This window comes from Hyposmocoma kahamanoa, unplaced genomic scaffold, assembly GCF_003589595.1.
Source record: "Hyposmocoma kahamanoa isolate Upper Pololo Valley unplaced genomic scaffold, ASM358959v1 99879, whole genome shotgun sequence".
NCBI classification, from domain to species: domain Eukaryota; kingdom Metazoa; phylum Arthropoda; class Insecta; order Lepidoptera; family Cosmopterigidae; genus Hyposmocoma; species Hyposmocoma kahamanoa.
Genome location: NW_020656077.1, coordinates 7,740,275 through 7,758,257, shown reverse-complemented (window position 1 = coordinate 7,758,257; position 17,983 = coordinate 7,740,275). Strand labels below are relative to the sequence as shown.

General features: G+C 37.6%; 2 protein-coding genes across 2 annotated transcripts; both read left to right on the top strand.

Moving 5' to 3' along the window:
• Positions 1 to 4,818: 4,818 nt before the first annotated feature.
• Positions 4,819 to 5,124, top strand: LOC113239554 (uncharacterized protein K02A2.6-like). Its single transcript, XM_026476616.1, has one exon. The coding sequence runs from the start codon at positions 4,819 to 4,821 to the stop codon at positions 5,122 to 5,124; it is 306 nt and encodes a 101-aa protein (XP_026332401.1).
• A 6,335-nt stretch (positions 5,125 to 11,459) lies between these two features.
• On the top strand, positions 11,460 to 16,324 carry LOC113239363 (UDP-glucuronosyltransferase 2B10-like). Its single transcript, XM_026476341.1, has 7 exons — positions 11,460 to 11,531; positions 13,043 to 13,247; positions 13,335 to 13,529; positions 13,635 to 13,857; positions 13,935 to 14,157; positions 15,666 to 15,885; positions 15,967 to 16,324. The coding sequence occupies exons 1-7, from the start codon at positions 11,483 to 11,485 to the stop codon at positions 16,241 to 16,243; spliced, it is 1,392 nt and encodes a 463-aa protein (XP_026332126.1). The 5' UTR covers positions 11,460 to 11,482; the 3' UTR covers positions 16,244 to 16,324.
• Positions 16,325 to 17,983: the final 1,659 nt, after the last annotated feature.

Genomic DNA, 17,983 nt, shown 5'->3' with positions numbered 1-17,983 from the left:
CCTGGAGCTTTTTCGCTACTAACGTATTTAATGATTATAGAAATTCTATCACTATTTGCCTTTGAAACCTCATAGTCACATTTGCACAGTTAGTGTGTTTACTTTTATCCAGAATTTTGTCTTTACAAGTAGGTATGATCGATTTAACACTGTTTTCGAAAACATGGGCAAACTGATTAGCAATGTCAACTGGATTTGCGTAGCATTTACTAAAAGAATTAAGTCTACTGAGTGTCTGACCAGTCCTACCAGTTATTTTATTAAGTAAGTGCCAAAGAGCTCTTGAGTTTCCTAAATTATTGTTTCTTTCATTTCTAATTATTTTATTCTTATTTTTTTGTATTGTTATATTGGCAAAATTTCTGGCACGGTTATATTCCTTTAGTAGTTTACTATTGCAGTCTTTGAGCAAGTCGTTATACAATTTATCTCTACGCTTAAACGCATTTGTAATTCTTTTGCTTAACCAGTTAGCACTTATACCACTTGTGTTTTGGTTGACCATTACCATCTTTCCGATTCTTTGTAACATTTTTTAATATAACTGTGTATATAATTGTAAATTTTAATTGGACATTCTAAATTATTTGTAGATTCCCATTCAATGTTATTTAATAGTTGAGATAATTTTTTTATGTTACAAACTAATTTAAATTTGTAATCACCTGTATTGGTGGTTCCTATACAAGCAATAGCGATCATACGATGATCCGCCAGTAATGTTCCTAGTGCCGCGGTGTACAGGTCTTGTGAGTGGGATCTTGCAAAAATGTGATCAAAACACGTTTTACTGAGTTTATTTTTTTAAAAATCCAATCTAGTGAAATCTGTGATCCCGCATACGAGGCCCGAGTTATATATCTCTGTGCTATATTTATGTTTTATAGGAGAATCCAGTTTCAAATCGATGTTGGTGTCGACGAGGAAATTACATTCATTAACATTGTGAAGCAATTTGTGTATTTCCTCAACAAACAAGTGCCTGCTATTACTTGGTGGACGATAGACAGCACACAAATGAATAGAATAGTTGTTTTTTGTTGTAATTACTCCTTGTAGACATTCAAAAGATTGAGTATTTGTGTTGATTTTCGCGTTTTGTGTTTTTTATTTACAAATACAATGATTACCCACCACCTGTTATTGTTTTTCGTAGTGCACTGTACATGTCATAGCCTTGCAAGTGATACAAACAGCTTATGTTGTCCGTATATTCGCCTCAGTAATTACTACTATGTCTAGGATAGATTTACAAGAATAGACCACTTGCTCAAAGGAAGAGATTTTTTTTGTCATTGATTTGATGTTAACATGCACGCACAAGAGGTTAATATTGTTACTAGGAATATTGTTTACAAAGCAATGTAGGTTAGGACAGTCAAAAATTTCGTGATTATATCATCACTTATTACAGATTCTTCCATTGTTAACTATTAAATATGGTGCTAATTGAATATTATTTAAGTAAAATTACGGTGTAGAGACTTAAAGTAGATTATTGTAGTTTTTTGATATCTTCTAGGCTTCTTATTATGATACTCTTCTCGTTTACTCCCTCTTTACGTACGCGTATCAATCCTTTCTTACACCATATGTATTTGAAATTATCTTTGAGATCCTGTTTCGTATTCCATAACAATCTCTTATTGAACGGTGTTAGAGCTTCATTAAGGTAGATTGGGTTATTTGCTACTGGCATTTGAGCACTGGGGAGAAGGTCTCGCACTCTAATTTTGGAATTTTCGTTCTTACCCATACTTTTGTATAACTCGAGTCATTTTTCTTGGAATTTTTCACTTTTGAGTTTCGTTATTATGACACCTGGTTTATCGTTCCTACCAGAGCGTCTCATAGCACATTCGACCTCGTCTGCAGATGTGTTAATATGGTTTGCCAGTTTTTTTACTATTTCCATGGGCTTTTGGTTTTCTTCAAGAGGTATATTAGTGATTTCAATGAAGGAGGCCAAGTTTTTCTGTTCTATTTCATGTATGCATTGTTCCTGGAACAACCATCGGCTTTTATAATTGGAGTAGGGTAATTTGCACTTTTTATAATAAACCAGACAACTGCTAACTCTCGTGTTTCATTGACGTGGTGCACCGGCGCTGAGGATATGATTATTACCATAGATTCTTTTTTCTCTCTTGTAACCGCGTGTGCCTAACATTGTATATAAAATGCCTATCGGGAAAATTGAACCGTTTAATATTACGCACACACGCACACACTCAACATAGCCCCGCACTAGGGAAACCCTGTGTCGCGAGTGCCATGGACACACACATAGACAATCACAAATTACACCCAAAGTCACGAGAGAAATAAATGTAGCCCATACAAACATTTCTCCCGGTCCGGGAATCGAACCTGGGACCTCTGCGTGGCAGTCCGGCATGGTAACCGTTCGGCCACAGAGCCAGTTATTATATATATATATACATTAGCTCAATACAGTGGCCAGCTTACATTCGCCGTGTAAGTCAGTATATTTTACTTAACGAAATAAAATACGATTTGAAAGTGCCTATGCTTATAACGGTAGTTAGTGATGCAAAGTATTCGCTTATGTGCGATTTGTGTTCGCCGGACTTACCGGAAGATAAAACATACGGTCAATTGGTGACCTTGGTAAAGGAACATCTAGAACCGCAGCGTTTTTTAGCTTCCGCAACATTTTTAGTTTACGTCGGCAGCGCCCGATGAGACACTTATGAAATACCTACAAGCATTAAAACATCTCGCGGCTACCTGCAACTTTGCCAAATGTAAAACCTGTTCAACACTCGAAGAAAATCTAAGAGATCAGTTTGTGTCGGGACTGGCAAACGACGCCATGCGCCACGCGCGGGACGGGGCGACAGGCGACGGCCGGCGGCAGCGGCGCGGGCTCCGGTAGCCAGCACCGCGGCCCGACTTGCTGGCGTTGCGGCAAGACGCATCGCGCACAGCGTTGTAAATACGCACATTACAACTGCGATGAGTACCATCAAAGAGGGCATCTAAAAGTGATGTGTAAACAAGTGCGGGATGGTCGCGGTCGAGGCGACAAACGACATAATTATATGAGTGACGGATCGGACGACATGTTCAACATTCAGGTGACTGCTCAAGGTAACAAACCGTACTTTATTAAACTTTTAATAGAAGGACAGGAAGTTACATGTGAAATGGACACGGGCAGTCGCATCTCTGCGATAAGTGAGGAAATGTATAGAAGGTTATTCTCAAATAAATGTATCAAATCAGATAATTTAAGTTTACGTTCTTACTCGGGTTCACGAATTGAATCACTCGGTTATATCGCGGAAGATGTCTATTTAAATGGTGTCGAGGCGAGGTCATTACCTTTATATATAATTAAGAATGGAGCGCGACCATTGCTGGGTAGGGAATGGTTACGGGCACTCGAAATAAATAATATAAGTCTCCATGAAATAATCATCAAGGTACATGTAAACAAACCATTCGTCTACAGCTCACGGATGATAGCCCGGTATATGTCCGCGCGCGAGCCGTGCCGCTGTCGCTGCGCGCTCGGGTGGAATGCGAGGTCGCGCGGCTCGAGGCCGATGGCTCGTTCTACCGTGTTGATTATTCTGATTATGGTACACCGATCGTTCCTGTTGTTAAGCGAAACGGAGACATACGCATCTGTGGTGACTATAAAATCACAATTAACCCGAAACTGCCGAGTTACCGCGCATCGAAGAATTATTTGCAAATCTTAGTGGTGGCACTTTGTTCACAAAACTCGATTTAACACATGCTTATGGGCAATGTCCTATATCGGAGGAATCTCGACCTTATACTGCGATAACAACACACCTTATCGGGAATCATGAAAAAACTCGTCCTTCCACTCTTGATCAGAAAGTCTTCAGATCGGCAAAGAAGAACGTCGAGAAAGAGAAATGGGAGGAAAATCTTGACAGAATGGTCGATGACGCCGCAGTCCACGACCCGGTGGCGGGTCCATCTACATCAGCCCCTTCGACTTCCACCATAGTCCCTGGACAGATCTGGGTAGATATGGGAAAGAAATTGCAAGGAGGACAAGAGGTCATCATTGAGAGAGTCCACATTAATCTCAAGCGATAACGAGGAGCATTTCATGAGCCAGGATGAGGCCGGCGAAGCGGAATCAGACGCCCAATCAGGGGCACTAGCCAGCACAGCAATCGATGTTCTCAGACCGTCTACAGATTTTCAGAATCTTTCGGAAAGAAGGGTTCGTATAAATCTAAGCTACTTAAGGAAACCGGATCTAATTGTGAGAACACAGTCTTTAATGCATTCAGTAGTCCAGGCATGTACTCACATCCTGGACGTGTAGAAGTAGAGACACCCGAACCAGGGGTGTTTATTTACAAGGTCACTAACGACTATCTTTCCCCGCCTCCAGGATCTTCAAGTTCGGAAGCGTCAGTTGGGACTCCTAGAATGCCACCGCAACAAACGAATCAACTAATAGAGTTAATACGGCAAGGAGTAATTCTACAACCAAAATTCAAAGGGACGCTCCGGAGACGACTTAGGTTACATAAATTTAGTTGAAGATATTTTACCTATTAATTTTAAAGATATTGCTAAAGAAACGGAAAAATAGATACATTGTTAAGTAAAGTAACGGGTTACATACAATTCGGTTGGCCGTCGGGCACGAATTGCGATGACGAAAAACCATACTTCATAAGAAAGCAGGAATTATTTATAGAATTAGGCTGTATAATTTATAAATATAGGATAGTGGTACCGACCACCCTTCGGAAACAAATCTTAGCTGAGATCCACGAAGGACACTTAGGCGTTAGTAAAATGAAAAGTCCATCTCGAAATTACGTGTATTGGCCAAGTCTGGACAGAGATTTGGAAGAGTTATGTCGGACTTGTGAAGCTTGCCGCGCGGTGTGCGACGCGCCGCCGCGCGCTCCGCTGCACCCGTGGGAGTTCCCACTGCACCCTTGGCAGCGTCTGCACGCGGACTTCGCCGACTGCGCCGGCAAACGCTTCTTAATTATGGTAGACGCTCACTCTAAATGGATCGAGGCGATTGAAATGCGAAATACCGACACACGGTCGACAATAGCTGTATTTAGGAACATTTTTTCACAATTCGGTTAACCATCCCAACTCGTGACAGATTACGGCCCACCTTTCTTCGCACGAGAATTTAAGTCATATTGTATGAATAATAACATAAAACACGTCAGAATTGACCCGAGTTAAAATCATCATCTGCCTCAGGAATGATAAAGGAGCGACCCTTACAGCAAACAACCACCCACTTGCACACTGCCTAGTGTTACAAAAGACACACTCAACAAATGTTTGTAACACCTAGTGAATAAGGCTCCCGCTACACAGGACATATATGACATATCAGTAAATGTACTTATAATTGCCTGGCCAGTCATATCAACTCTACTGGTACAACTCGTCAATGAGATGTTCTGCACGGGAGTGTATCCAAAAGTCCTATACAGCACGCGTGTATGTCTTGTGTACAAGGGCAAAGGTGAGATGAGCAGAGTTGATAATTATAGACCTATAACTATTGTACCTAATATTTCAAAGATAATTGAGTCGATTATTTCCTCTCACCTAATGTCACATTCAGAATACAATGATCTTGTGGCAAACAACCAATATGCCTATCGTAAGTATCGGTCCACCACAGCGGCTGCACAGAGGGTGGTGGAGTCAATAATTACGGGGTTGGATGGTAAGTGCAAAGTAGCAGGAATGATGTGTGACCTGTCAAAAGCGTTTGATGTAATCAGTCACGAATTACTCTTGGAGAAACTATGTCACTATGGTATGCGAAGCAAAACATTCGATCTTTTGAAATCATTTTTATCACGCCGAATTCAGAGTTGAAGTAATATCAGGTGGGAAAAAACTACGCAGTAGTGGAGGTGACGTGAACCTTGGAATTCCTCAAGGATCTTCATTGGGAAAACCCTCTTCCTGACGTTTATTAATGACCTACCGTCCCATATCACTGATGGCTTATTGGTTTTGTTCGCTGATGATACCACTGTAATTGTGTGCGCCTGAACTTACGACGAACTCAATATAAAAGTAGGAAATGTATATATGAGTCTGATGAAATGGTTCACTTGCAATGGTCTCATACTGAATGCTGCTAAATCTAGTTTAATATTGTTCTCTGGTAGATCAATCCCGAGGCCAACGTGTTTGGATAGTCCAATTCCCATAACTGACCACAGTAAGTTCTTAGGATTCATTCTGGATAAAAATTTAACGTGGAAGCGTCATATAAATTCAGTGTGTGGTAGACTAAGTAGTGCGACTTATGCACTAAAAAAAATTAAAACCTGTCGTTACAGATTCCATACTACGACATATTTTGCATATTTCCACTCCATAATGTCGTATGGTACCATTCTATGGGGTGACTCCACTGATTCTGACAGGGTATTCATTATTCAGAAACGAGCAATGAGGATACTTGCCGGAGTAACACGAAGAGTCTCTTGTAGGGACTTATTTGTGAGACACAGGATAATGACCATGTATTCGTTGTATTTATATGGAATAATCACATTCATACGAAAAAATTTACTCAACTTTGAAAGGCATGAAAGCCGTTATAACACCCGCTCCACAGGACGACTGAGGGTTGTACCGCGACGGTTAGCACTCACTGAAAAAAATCCGCGCGTAATCGGCCCGGCTAATGATGAAACATTTGATCGTCGACTGAAAGACTTTTTGTTGGATAATGCGTATTATTCCACTGAAGAATATAGGGACATGGTCTTGTAATATATGTTGTAATTTATAGATTATTACGGATAGATATTATTTTACAGAAATGAATAAATTACATAAACTTTATGCATACAATCATTATATTGACATAATTATTATTTAATATGTTCCTACATTATTTCACATAACTACATTGACTATGTTAAAATAACGTAGTACAAAACTAGTACTGGATATTTGTAATTTTTTGAAATGTAACATTTATTACTATTTGTAACGATTCTTGTAATACAATATATTGTATATAATAATGTAAAGTTTACTATAAAATAAATCTAAATCTAAATCTTAGATGTATTTAGACGATACTCTTGACACATCTAGGTTATCTACTGCACGTAGGGCAGACAACTGTTTGCTAGTAAGTCCAGAACATTGAGTGGTCCCATGTACTATCTTCTCGCATTTACTGCACTCCATACCAGGGTTCTATTTGGTGATCACTTTATTGCATCTATCACATTTGCTCATGTTGACGGTTAATCGACAAAAATACAAGAAAAGTTAACCATAGTGTTAGCCGTAGGAATATCCGACGACGAAGGAACGACGACTTAAAATTATAATATAAGTGTGAATAATTATTTTAAAGATCTACAAAAAAAAAAATTTGGTTGTAAACCTTTCCTTCGAATTAAACTGATATTGTAATTTAACATTATGCAATTATGAATAGCGCCATCTATTTCTCACCAATATTCTATACGATACAATGCCATCTGGTGGTCACATGCGATACTATTTATTATGTGCTAGGAATCAAAAACCAATATTAACCTTAGAGCTAAGTCCAAACTCATGGTACCACGATTTCGTTTAACAAAGGTAAACAACTCTTTTATGGGGAACTGTAAACGTTTTTACAATAAGATTCCGGAGCATATATTAAGTTTATCATTTCCTAAGTTTAAAAACTACATTCAAAATATTTTGATCGAAAAATCATATTACAAAATTGAAGACTACGTGTTAGATAAAGATGTATGGAAAGACGACATGGCTCCAGAATCCACACAAATTTGATTCAAAGTGTATTACATAGTATTTATTTTTTTGAAAAGAGCAATCCCTAGAGTTTCTTGCTCGTTCTTCTCAGGGAGGCCAGCGTAGTGAACGAGCAGTAGCTTAAATGTGACGTTTTCAAGTGTAAATTTATTTTACCTATGGAATAAATAATCTTTGACTTTGACAGTTATCACACATAATATAATGAACGTAGAAGCAAATATTGTGCAAGAATAAAATCTCGCATTGAGTCTTGTCACGGACCAAAACTCAAGAGGACAAGACAGAGTAGTCAGAGGTATTTAGTACCTCGTTGGTACACCAGATGACGCACGAGTACCAAATAGATATTTTTGTAACCAATTTGTTTTACATTGACGAGCTCTGTAGCAAGCACAAGTCCGGTCGTGTATGGAGTACCACTGCCACTTACGGGATGGCACTGCTAAATACCAACTGGCCACCTTTGATTCAATAGACAGCGTGGGAAGAGGCTTATAGGTGACTCGGAATTAGGTGAAACGAAGCTGCTGAGCCTTGAACACCGCCGTAGAGTTGCCAGCTTATCGGTACTCTACCGGATATATCACGGAGAGTGTGCGATGGAATTGCATAATTTGATTCCGCCTTCCCCTTTCCATTAACAGGGGACTTGACGTGAGCTGGGGTTCCACCTCTATGTTGTGGATGTTCCCCGGATTCGCACGAAGCGTTTCGCTTCCACATTTATATGGCGAGCGGTTAGGGAGTGGAATTCCCTGCCTGCAGACTTGTTCCCCGAACGCTATAACTCGGACCTTTTCACGATGAGAGTGAATAGGCATTATTTAGGTGTGCATGCTACATCGTCGACCTCATCGTCACTTTCCATCAGGTGAGATGGAGGTCAAATGCGCATTTATATTTTTATTAAAAAAAAAAATTAGATGCAATTTATCAAAGCTACCCTAATTTCTTGTGATAACAAACAAATCAACTAGATGACGCTTATTTCATAGATTTTTATGTACAGTGCCGGCTATTCTTGTAAGTTGTTTACGATCAGTGAGAGCTACCTATATTGGGAAGCGTTAATTTATAACTATCGAGTATATAACCAGAAATAGAGACGAAATGTCATTTAATTTGTTTGAAAACTATTGTGCCATATAATTACTGTGACAACTGCGTCAATGGGTGTCGTCTATTGTTTCACTTCAAATCGACCATTTAACTTGAGCTTTGCTATAATGGACGAAAATTGTAAAATTATATATTTAATATTTAATTACCGATGAAATTTAATTCCGTTTGTTTTGTAATTAGATGTTTTGCTGTTTTTCCCCACACCACCGAATGGAACAGCACGCCATTGTTAGAGATATTATCTTTATTACAATAAATACAGAATATTTTTGGAATATACGGAGGTGTACACACAGGTCAGTTGTTGGCGCTGCTATATTTCAGTGCAAACGAGAGTTGATATTTATAAGTGATGTATCACTGATGAGTTACCAGGAATGTATGGCCCTGATTTCGTTTCTATTTTTGGGTATAGACTCGATGTTTGTAACACACAATGCCATCTATTGACACGCATATATTTTGTTAAAATTCAGAAAATATTTTTGGTTCGTGATCAATATTTGAACATTACTACTCCAAGGAAAAAACTGACGACTTATATTTTATATTAAAGAGGAATTCAATTGATATCTACGGCCATTTCATAATATAAACTACTTCCACAGTATTTATTGATTCATTTTTATAAATAGCGCCTAAATTTTATTATAAGGAGCAATTATTAGGGGTTAAAGTATGAAATTGCCGTTTTATTGCAATAGGTTCTTTGAATTTTCATAGAATCTTCATGGTTTGAGGTTTTCGAATGAAACTTTTTTCAAATGGTTTCTGTGATTTTTTTTTTAAATTTGAAACATTTGAATATCGACTTTCAATTGTTTTTGTTATTCAATTTAGACAAGAAAGATGGATACTGCGAAAATTCGAGTGATTTTTGAATACGAGTTCCGACGCGGAACTAACGCGGCAGAAACAGCCCGCAATATCAATGCTGCGTTTGGAGAGGGGTCTACTAATGAACGCACCGTGCGATTTTGGTTTAAACGCTTTCGTGATGGAAATTTCGACTTAAAGAACGAGGCACGAGGAAGACCGCCCACACAGGTGAATAACGATGAATTAAGAGAGATAGTGGAAGCCGATCCTAGTCAAACTACCCAGGAATTAGCGGCATGGTTTAACGTTACCTTACCCACAATATTGACTCACTTGCGTCAAATCAATAAAATAAAAAAATACGAAAAATGGGTGCCTCATGATTTGACTGATCTGCAGAAAGAAACGCGTGTTGAAACTTGTGTTGCCTTGTTGAACCGGTACAGAAATGAAGGAATATTGGATCGAATTGTAACATGTGATGAAAAGTGGATTCTTTATGATAACCGGAAAAGAAAAATGCAATGGCTGACCCCAGGTCAAATGCCACAACAGTGTCCTAAAGCAAAACTTACCAATAAAAAGGTAATGGTCACTATAGTTTTCTCCGATCTGGTCAAGCAATAACGGCAGATGTCTATTGTGCCGAACTCCGAACCATGTTGACAAAACTAGCAGTAAAACAGCCCCGACTCATGAATCGATCTTCACCATTATTGCTCCACGACAACGCGAGACCTCACACAGCACGAGAAACCATTTTGACCCTTCAGGAACTGCAGTTAGAAACCATTCGTCATCCTCCGTATTCACCAGACCTTGCTCCAACGGACTACCATTTTTTTCGTGATTTGGACAATTATCTACGTGACAAGAAGTTTTCTTCCCAGGAGGCAGTACAAAATGCTTTCACACAGTTTGTGCAGTCTAGATCGTCGGAGTTCTATCGCAAAGGCATTAATAACCTTCCCATTCGATGGCAGCAATGTATAGATAATAATGGCAACTATTTTGATTAAATAAATTTGTTAAAAATTTAAAATATAAACAATTTAGATTTTCAGTACAAATCGGCAATTTCATACTTTAACCCCTATTATTTTAATGGTTGATTTTGCTATTCTCCAATTCAAGGCGTTTTTCTCTCTCGATATATGTTCTTTAAGCAGTGAGAACAGATTTTTATTATCTCCTGTGTTAAGTCCCGTACATGATCCTAGACCGAAGTCGGGATGAACCCGGGTTTGCGCACTTTCCGATAACCGATTTAAATATTGGCAAATATATGTAAATCCACGAACTTTTGAGGTCGGTTTTTTTAGTACTCTGTACTGAGATTATATCGTCTTGTGTTGAATATCATCTTGCGTACTCATACGTTTTTTCTCTCCTTAAGAGCTACAAGTATCAGCTTCCTCAATGTTATTTATTCATCCTCACTGAATATAATATTGTATCGTATAAAATACTCATGTTATATATCGATACTTCGAAAGTTTGCCAACCCCAAGAAGTAGTTGCCAACGAGTCTTTCAACTCGGGTGTTCCAGTAGCCAGATCGTCCAGTTGACAACTGGCAGATCCGTCCCAAAGGCGACACAAGTACTCTACACAATATCCATCGTAATCTCGGTGTGGTATCTCGATTTGTATTTGGTTTTGAAAATAAAGTTGAGTTTTTATTGTATTTCAGGTAACATTCGTCACTGCCTACCCCATCAAAAGCGAGTTAGAAATGAAATTTCGGCAGATTGACATTTTCAAAAGTGTTCGACACCTTACAGGTAATTTTACTGTCGTTTAAGTTGTAATTTTGTTTGCTAGTTTATCCTTGAGCTAGGTAAATTTTCGAGTAAGTACATATAGCCTTACTAGACATATACTAAGGACATGTGCTGTATATAATTTAAATAATAACGAAATAGGATATAATTTAAGAAAAAGGTTTTTTCAGTATTTAATGCGGTAATACCATAACCGTTTCTAAAAAGAGAACAATATACAATTACAGTTTACAAAAATAAACATTTTGTATTAATTATTAATACAAAATGTTTTTGAATTTTGTAGTCAACCAGAATAAAATTTTAATTATTAATAACCTACCTATAATTTGGAATAGAGTTATTGAAAGTTCAGGAAATGACATTTATTAACTGTCATGTTGTCGTGCGTAGGGCATGCAAAAAACAAAATGTTTTTGAAATCCATTTTATTCGGTTGTTAATTTACGGTTACCCGGTTATTCGGTTTTTTCGGATAGTTTCTGTTGTCACCCAAATAATTCTTTAAAAGTGTCAGAAAACTAAAACAAATATCAAATCACTGTTTTGTACATTATTTTTATTATTCATGGAATTTACAGCTTCAATGAAATCCATCAACTTCTCAAATTATAATAAAAAACAAACCAACAACAACGCCAATATTCTTTTTTTTTTTTTAACGCACACACTCAACATAGCCCCGCACTAGGGAAACCCTGTGTCGCGGGTGCCATGGACACACACATAGACAACCACAAATTACACCCAAACTCACGAGAGAAATAATTGTAGGCCATACAAATATTTCTCCCGGCCCGGGAATCGAACCTGGGACCTCTGCGTGGCAGTCCGGTATGGTAACCGTTCGGCCACGGAGGCAGATAATTTCTAAAATAAATAAGCATATTTCTCTAAATATACATATTTAATGACTTGTCTCTACAAGCAATTAAACATCTTCTTTTCCAGCCTGATTTTGTGTTACCAGCGTTAGGATTGAAAAATCATACATACGAGTATAAGTGTTGCTTAATTTTATGAACAAACAGAAAAAAAGCTTTGTATGCTTTGTCTATAAATTTTAATTCCCGATAAATCCAATTTCAGCTTGCTAAACATTGGTAAAATTATCTGAATCTAGCAATTAAGTCGCTAAAACCGCGACACTGCTCAGGAACGAAAAATTAAACAGAAAGATTTTTTAGAAGTTGTTGTTGCTACACTGTTCGCGTACCCATCTTGCGGATGCTGTCGCTGCACTGTAGTTAGCGTTTATTTATCATTATTAATAACGATACGATGATATTATGAGTTACGAGTTTATGTTGTAATAGTTTTAAGACAAAAATCCCGAAAAACTCTAACCCTAGTTTTCTACGGAAAACTTCTAAAAATAATAATAGGAAAATAAGGGAAACCGCCTTAGCCGAAAACCGGGTTCCAAAATGGACGGTTACTTGGTGTTTTCTGTTAACCGAGTAACCGGTTTGCATGCCCTAGTCGAAGTTTCTAACAAGTTTATTTTATAGCGGATGGTTACATGAACATAACAAGTATGATGGAGAAAAATGACATTTCCTCTAGTGGGACGAACATCCAAGAAATGCATGAGTATGCAATAGCTGTAGCAGATGCGGCGTTCCAAGATGACGATTTCAAAAAACTCTTGAATGACCCCTACGAAAAATTCGATGTCGTTATAGCTGATCTGTACGAAAGCGAAATCTATAGCGGGTGAGAAATTTAAAATGTGTTTATTTAACGTTATACGTATCAAATCCAGTACGTAATTCTTGTTACATTTGTTGTTTTCTTTGGCAGTCTGTCATTTTTATATAACTGTCCGATGATTTGGAGTTTCTCAATGGGTGCCCAGTGGTCCACGTTGCAGCTTATCGATGAATTTACAAATCCTGCCTATACAGCAGATTATTTGTCGGCCAACGTACCTCCATTCAATTTTGGACAACGTTTGCAAGAATTGTGGACACAAATCAAAGGAAATTACATTAAGGAGTAAGTAGTTAATAGAATGAAATTGCTGAAATTGCTGAAATAAAATATATGAATGGTTTTTGGTACACAAAAAATGTCGAAAACTTGTGACTAGGTATATTGCAGGATTATTACAGGACCTAAAGCAGAAGCTGTATTTGGAAAAGTTTTTGAACCGATTTTGGCTCAACGTGGCAAGAGTTTACCAATTTACAAGGAATTGATGTACAATGCTTCTATAATTTTTGCCAATGAACATCACGCTTCCGGCAACATTCCTAGCTTACCGCAAAACTTTAAGCTCGTAGGAGGGCAGCACATAGACAGACCCACAAAACCGTTACCAAAGGTATTAATAATAATAATTCCTTTTATTTAAATATTATAATTAAAAATACTCAGTAATTCAATATTTACTCATTTTAGGACTTACAAAATTTAATGGACAACGCTAAAGAAGGTGTCATATATTTCAGTCTGGGATCAGTTTGGAAAAGTAAAGATATACCAAAACCAATAAAGGAAGGCCTAGTCATAATGTTCGGAGAGTTGAAACAAACTGTGATATGGAAATATGAGGACGATGATTTAAAAATCTTGCCCAAAAATGTATATGTGGTAAAGTGGGCACCGCAGCCAAGTATTTTGGGTAGGTATAAAACTCATAAAACTAATAAAGCATTGAAATTATGAAACAATTTTTTTGGACCTGCAATCGCGTATATTAGTTTTTGGACTTCTGTAGTCATGGCATAGTCATTTTCATTTCTCACGCAAAAAGATCTCTTCTAGATGATTGAGCTTGCGACCCGGTTGCGCTCGGTAAATTTTTTAAAAGAATTTGGAAAAACGTTAGTTTTGAAAATGATGACAAGAGGATAGGCGGATTTTTGTTTAGGTGCTGGGAAGGATTGAAAAACCGAACCTATCGCTAATCACAATAAGATACGTACATATACCTTGTACAAGACCTACATTGGAGCTAACCTAGTGGCCCATCATGCTAGTTATTTAAAAAGAGGCGGCAGAGACACATTAGGCCACGACAAGACCGTGAAGCGACTCGCGTACGCAATACGGTGTGATAAGTGTGCATCACGGACATCGTCACAGTGAACCCTTTCTTTATACTTTAGTCTGGTGCGAACGATACTTTCTACTATCTCTTGACCCCCTTTTTATATAATTCCTTGTTTTTGTACCATTTAGTTTTAGTACTGTTATCGCTAATTTCTGTGTCGTCTCCCGTTACTTCTAAATAAAAGTAGGTCGTATGGTTACCATACTTTCTCCATATTCGTCCGTTTTCAAAATTTCAAAACGTCACATAATCTTGTGAAAATTGTAAAATAAGTCATCCCTTCGGCTCAACTCTTTCGGCGCTCATTCCCGTTTAGGTGTCATCACATTTGTAGATATTATATTTTTTTCCTTTTAATATACAGGGTGCTATTTTTATAGCAGTTTCCATTTTTTTACTATACAGCGTTATTCGGACAATCTCAGAATTGCTTTCCCGTTCGGTTCGAGTCTCGGCTTCGGTGTAGTAATGGTTTTTACCTTTCAAAGAATAACACTACATTAGTCGGTCAATTTCTTTTTATTGTTTATGGTGACAGGATTTGCCAATCGGCGTAAGGTACTCGCCGATTGGCAGTGACATTGGGTGCGCCATACAGACCGGAAAGGAATAGTGCGTCGTGTGGCGAGACTCCTTAATTCAACAGCAACAACAAATTACTCAATCAAAAAAACACGCGACGATTTGAGAGATCCAAAAAAATTTATCATTTCCATTGCTAATTTAAATTTATATTCACAAAAATTTAAGAACTACCTGTTAATAGGAAATGAAACTATTTTTCCGGATTGAAATCGCGTATATTTGTTTTTTCCAATAAACTCAACCTTTAACATTTGTGACCATGGAACATGTAAAGGGCTCGAAACGTTGGTTGTTTAAAAAACAAATTACGCGATTTAACTCCGAAAAAATAGTTTCATTTCATGTGTAACAATCGCGAAAACCTAAAAATTCGATAACTACATTTTAATTTTAACTTAGTGATCAATTTAAAAGATGTACTTATTAAATTAAAGCAAGAAAAACTTTTATAAGTGTTGATAAGGTGAATTGATTATTCGTAATTATTACAGAGCACCCAAACTGCTTGATATTTATCACACATGGAGGTTTACTGTCGTTTATAGAAGCAGTTCACTATGGTGTCCCAATAATTGGAATACCAATTTTCTTAGATCAGTTCATAAATACGAACAGGGCTTCGAATAATGGATTTGGAATTAAGGTGGATTTGTCGTATAACGTCACTCAAGATTTGAAAGTTGCTATTCAGGAAATGCTAAAGGATCAGAAGTAAGAACTAACAATAACAGTACACGATAATATGTGTATTATTGTGTATGGTAATAACATACACAACATTTTTTTTTGTAGGTTTACCAAGAAAGTTAAATATTTGTCGTCAGTATATCATGACCGACCGGTGGCATCGGGCGATGAGTTAGTGCATTGGGTGGAGCATGTAATAAAAACCCGCGGCGCACTACATCTGCGCTCACCTGCACTCTATGTGTCTTGGTACAAGAAGATGTACCTCGATCTAATAGCACTTGCTGTTGCAGCTATTTGTATTGTCACATTAATTATCAATCGTTTGTTTGTAGCATTCTTTAAGCAAACAATGAATCTAGTAAAGATAAAGAGACAATAACACTCGTTGCGTATTGCATGCTACAAGCATCATGTTAGATTAGATATCCACATTGTAAAATGCGTAGAATAACTATTGATGCACTTTTTATAATTCATTAATATTGGATCATCATAACTGCTATGTAATTACTTGTTTCTAAATACAAACACTTACGTCTGTAAGTATTTTCCAACATTTCAGTTTCATTTCTAAAATTAACGTAAAAAGGTAAATAAACTTCGGGGTGTATTGTGAAGTGCACTTCCATTAAATACTGAATGGCAAATATGGTTAAAGACGACATTCAAAGTCTGTCAGTAACGTGAATGGATGAGAACGCAATACGTAAACCCTATGGACATTTTGTGGGTGAACGCAATATAGCAGTGTAAGTATAATAAAGACAAGTATGTTAGCTACATACAAACCGGTTGTTGCAGATGCAGGTCACATATCAGCGGATGCTGACGCAGATCCTGATTTTAGATATTTTAAAAAAACATCCTTACTGAATCTATCTACATGAAAAAGCTTTCTATTTTCTTTAGCTTTCTATTTTCTTCCGTATTATAATAAAATATTCTTTCAATGATTTTGTGACATTCGTAAACAAAAGAATCCATCGCAATGAAAACAATCAATCTGCCTAGCTCAATCGTTGTGGAATTTCATCAAAGTTTTATTTTAAAAACCACACAGTCTGTTCGGTATTCTGTCTGTGTTATTTAATCTACAATGATATCGAATGCCCCGCGTGCTGACTGAAACGGAACTGGCTGCGTGGTGTCGTCGATGTTGACGTCAGAAGTCAGTGTCTCTGAAAATCATTGTAATACAACGAACGAATTAAAGAATAAAAGACGAACAAGACTGCCATTTTCCTGCCCAGTTGAAGACTTACACCGGCGCCGCTGCCGTCGTAGTGAAGGGAGGAACGCGCGAGTACTTCAATATAATTTTAGTCAGGTTCGCACATGCAAAGAATTACTAGCGCCCTAAATACAGTCCACCTACAGCCGCGTGGCTTGGTTTCCTTACGCCTGTCTGTTTCTGGAAGGTTTGTAAATTATTCCAGCGGGCCTTTTAGGTCATGTTACGATTCGAACATCCGCAATGAATATCACCATCGATGACTGCGGATGTTGATGCGGATATTATGATTTATGTAGATTGGCCGCGGATGCGGGTGTGGATGCCGATATTCGCAACAACCCTAATATAACAATGATAGCAGCACAGAGTGCACACACAACTCCTTGGCGTGCCCGCCGTTTACGTGCGTACACATTCGCATATCTCGCGGTGCACTCGCGTTGCACATCGCAGATCGTCGTATGCACCGTTCATTATAGAAACTGGAAATATAATTATGTTACTGATAATAAGGCAAGGTAGTATATCGCACCGTTAATACAATAGTGTACTAACTTTAACCGTGTAAATTTATATTTAAATCTACACGGTTAAAGTTACATAGTGATATTTGCGTAAATACTTACAAATAGTTTCGTCTCATTTTCAGTTAAGTAGATATTTTTCAATTATTTCTTACAATATTGTAATGACGCTTTTATTGACGTGTAGAGAATCAAATTTTACGTTCAGCATTAGTATAATCTCGAATTTCACATATTTTGAGTTACAATACTGTGACGGTGTGACCTCCTTACACCGTCATCTCACCTCTGTATCGCCTCTCTCCTCTTGTATCTTATCTTTTTTTTTATTTTACTTGTATTTAAATTTTAAATTTGAATT

What these genes read in the sequence shown, in the direction of transcription:
- LOC113239554 (XM_026476616.1), top strand. Translation starts at nt 4,819, where the DNA reads ATGAAAAGTCCATCTCGAAATTACGTGTATTGGCCAAGTCTGGACAGA.
- LOC113239363 (XM_026476341.1), top strand. Translation starts at nt 11,483, where the DNA reads ATGAAATTTCGGCAGATTGACATTTTCAAAAGTGTTCGACACCTTACA. An exon ending in GAAAGCGAAATCTATAGCGG is followed by an intron (nt 13,248 to 13,334) that starts GTGAGAAATTTA and finishes TTTCTTTGGCAG; the next exon opens with TCTGTCATTTTTATATAACT. An exon ending in ACCGCAGCCAAGTATTTTGG is followed by an intron (nt 14,158 to 15,665) that starts GTAGGTATAAAA and finishes TAATTATTACAG; the next exon opens with AGCACCCAAACTGCTTGATA.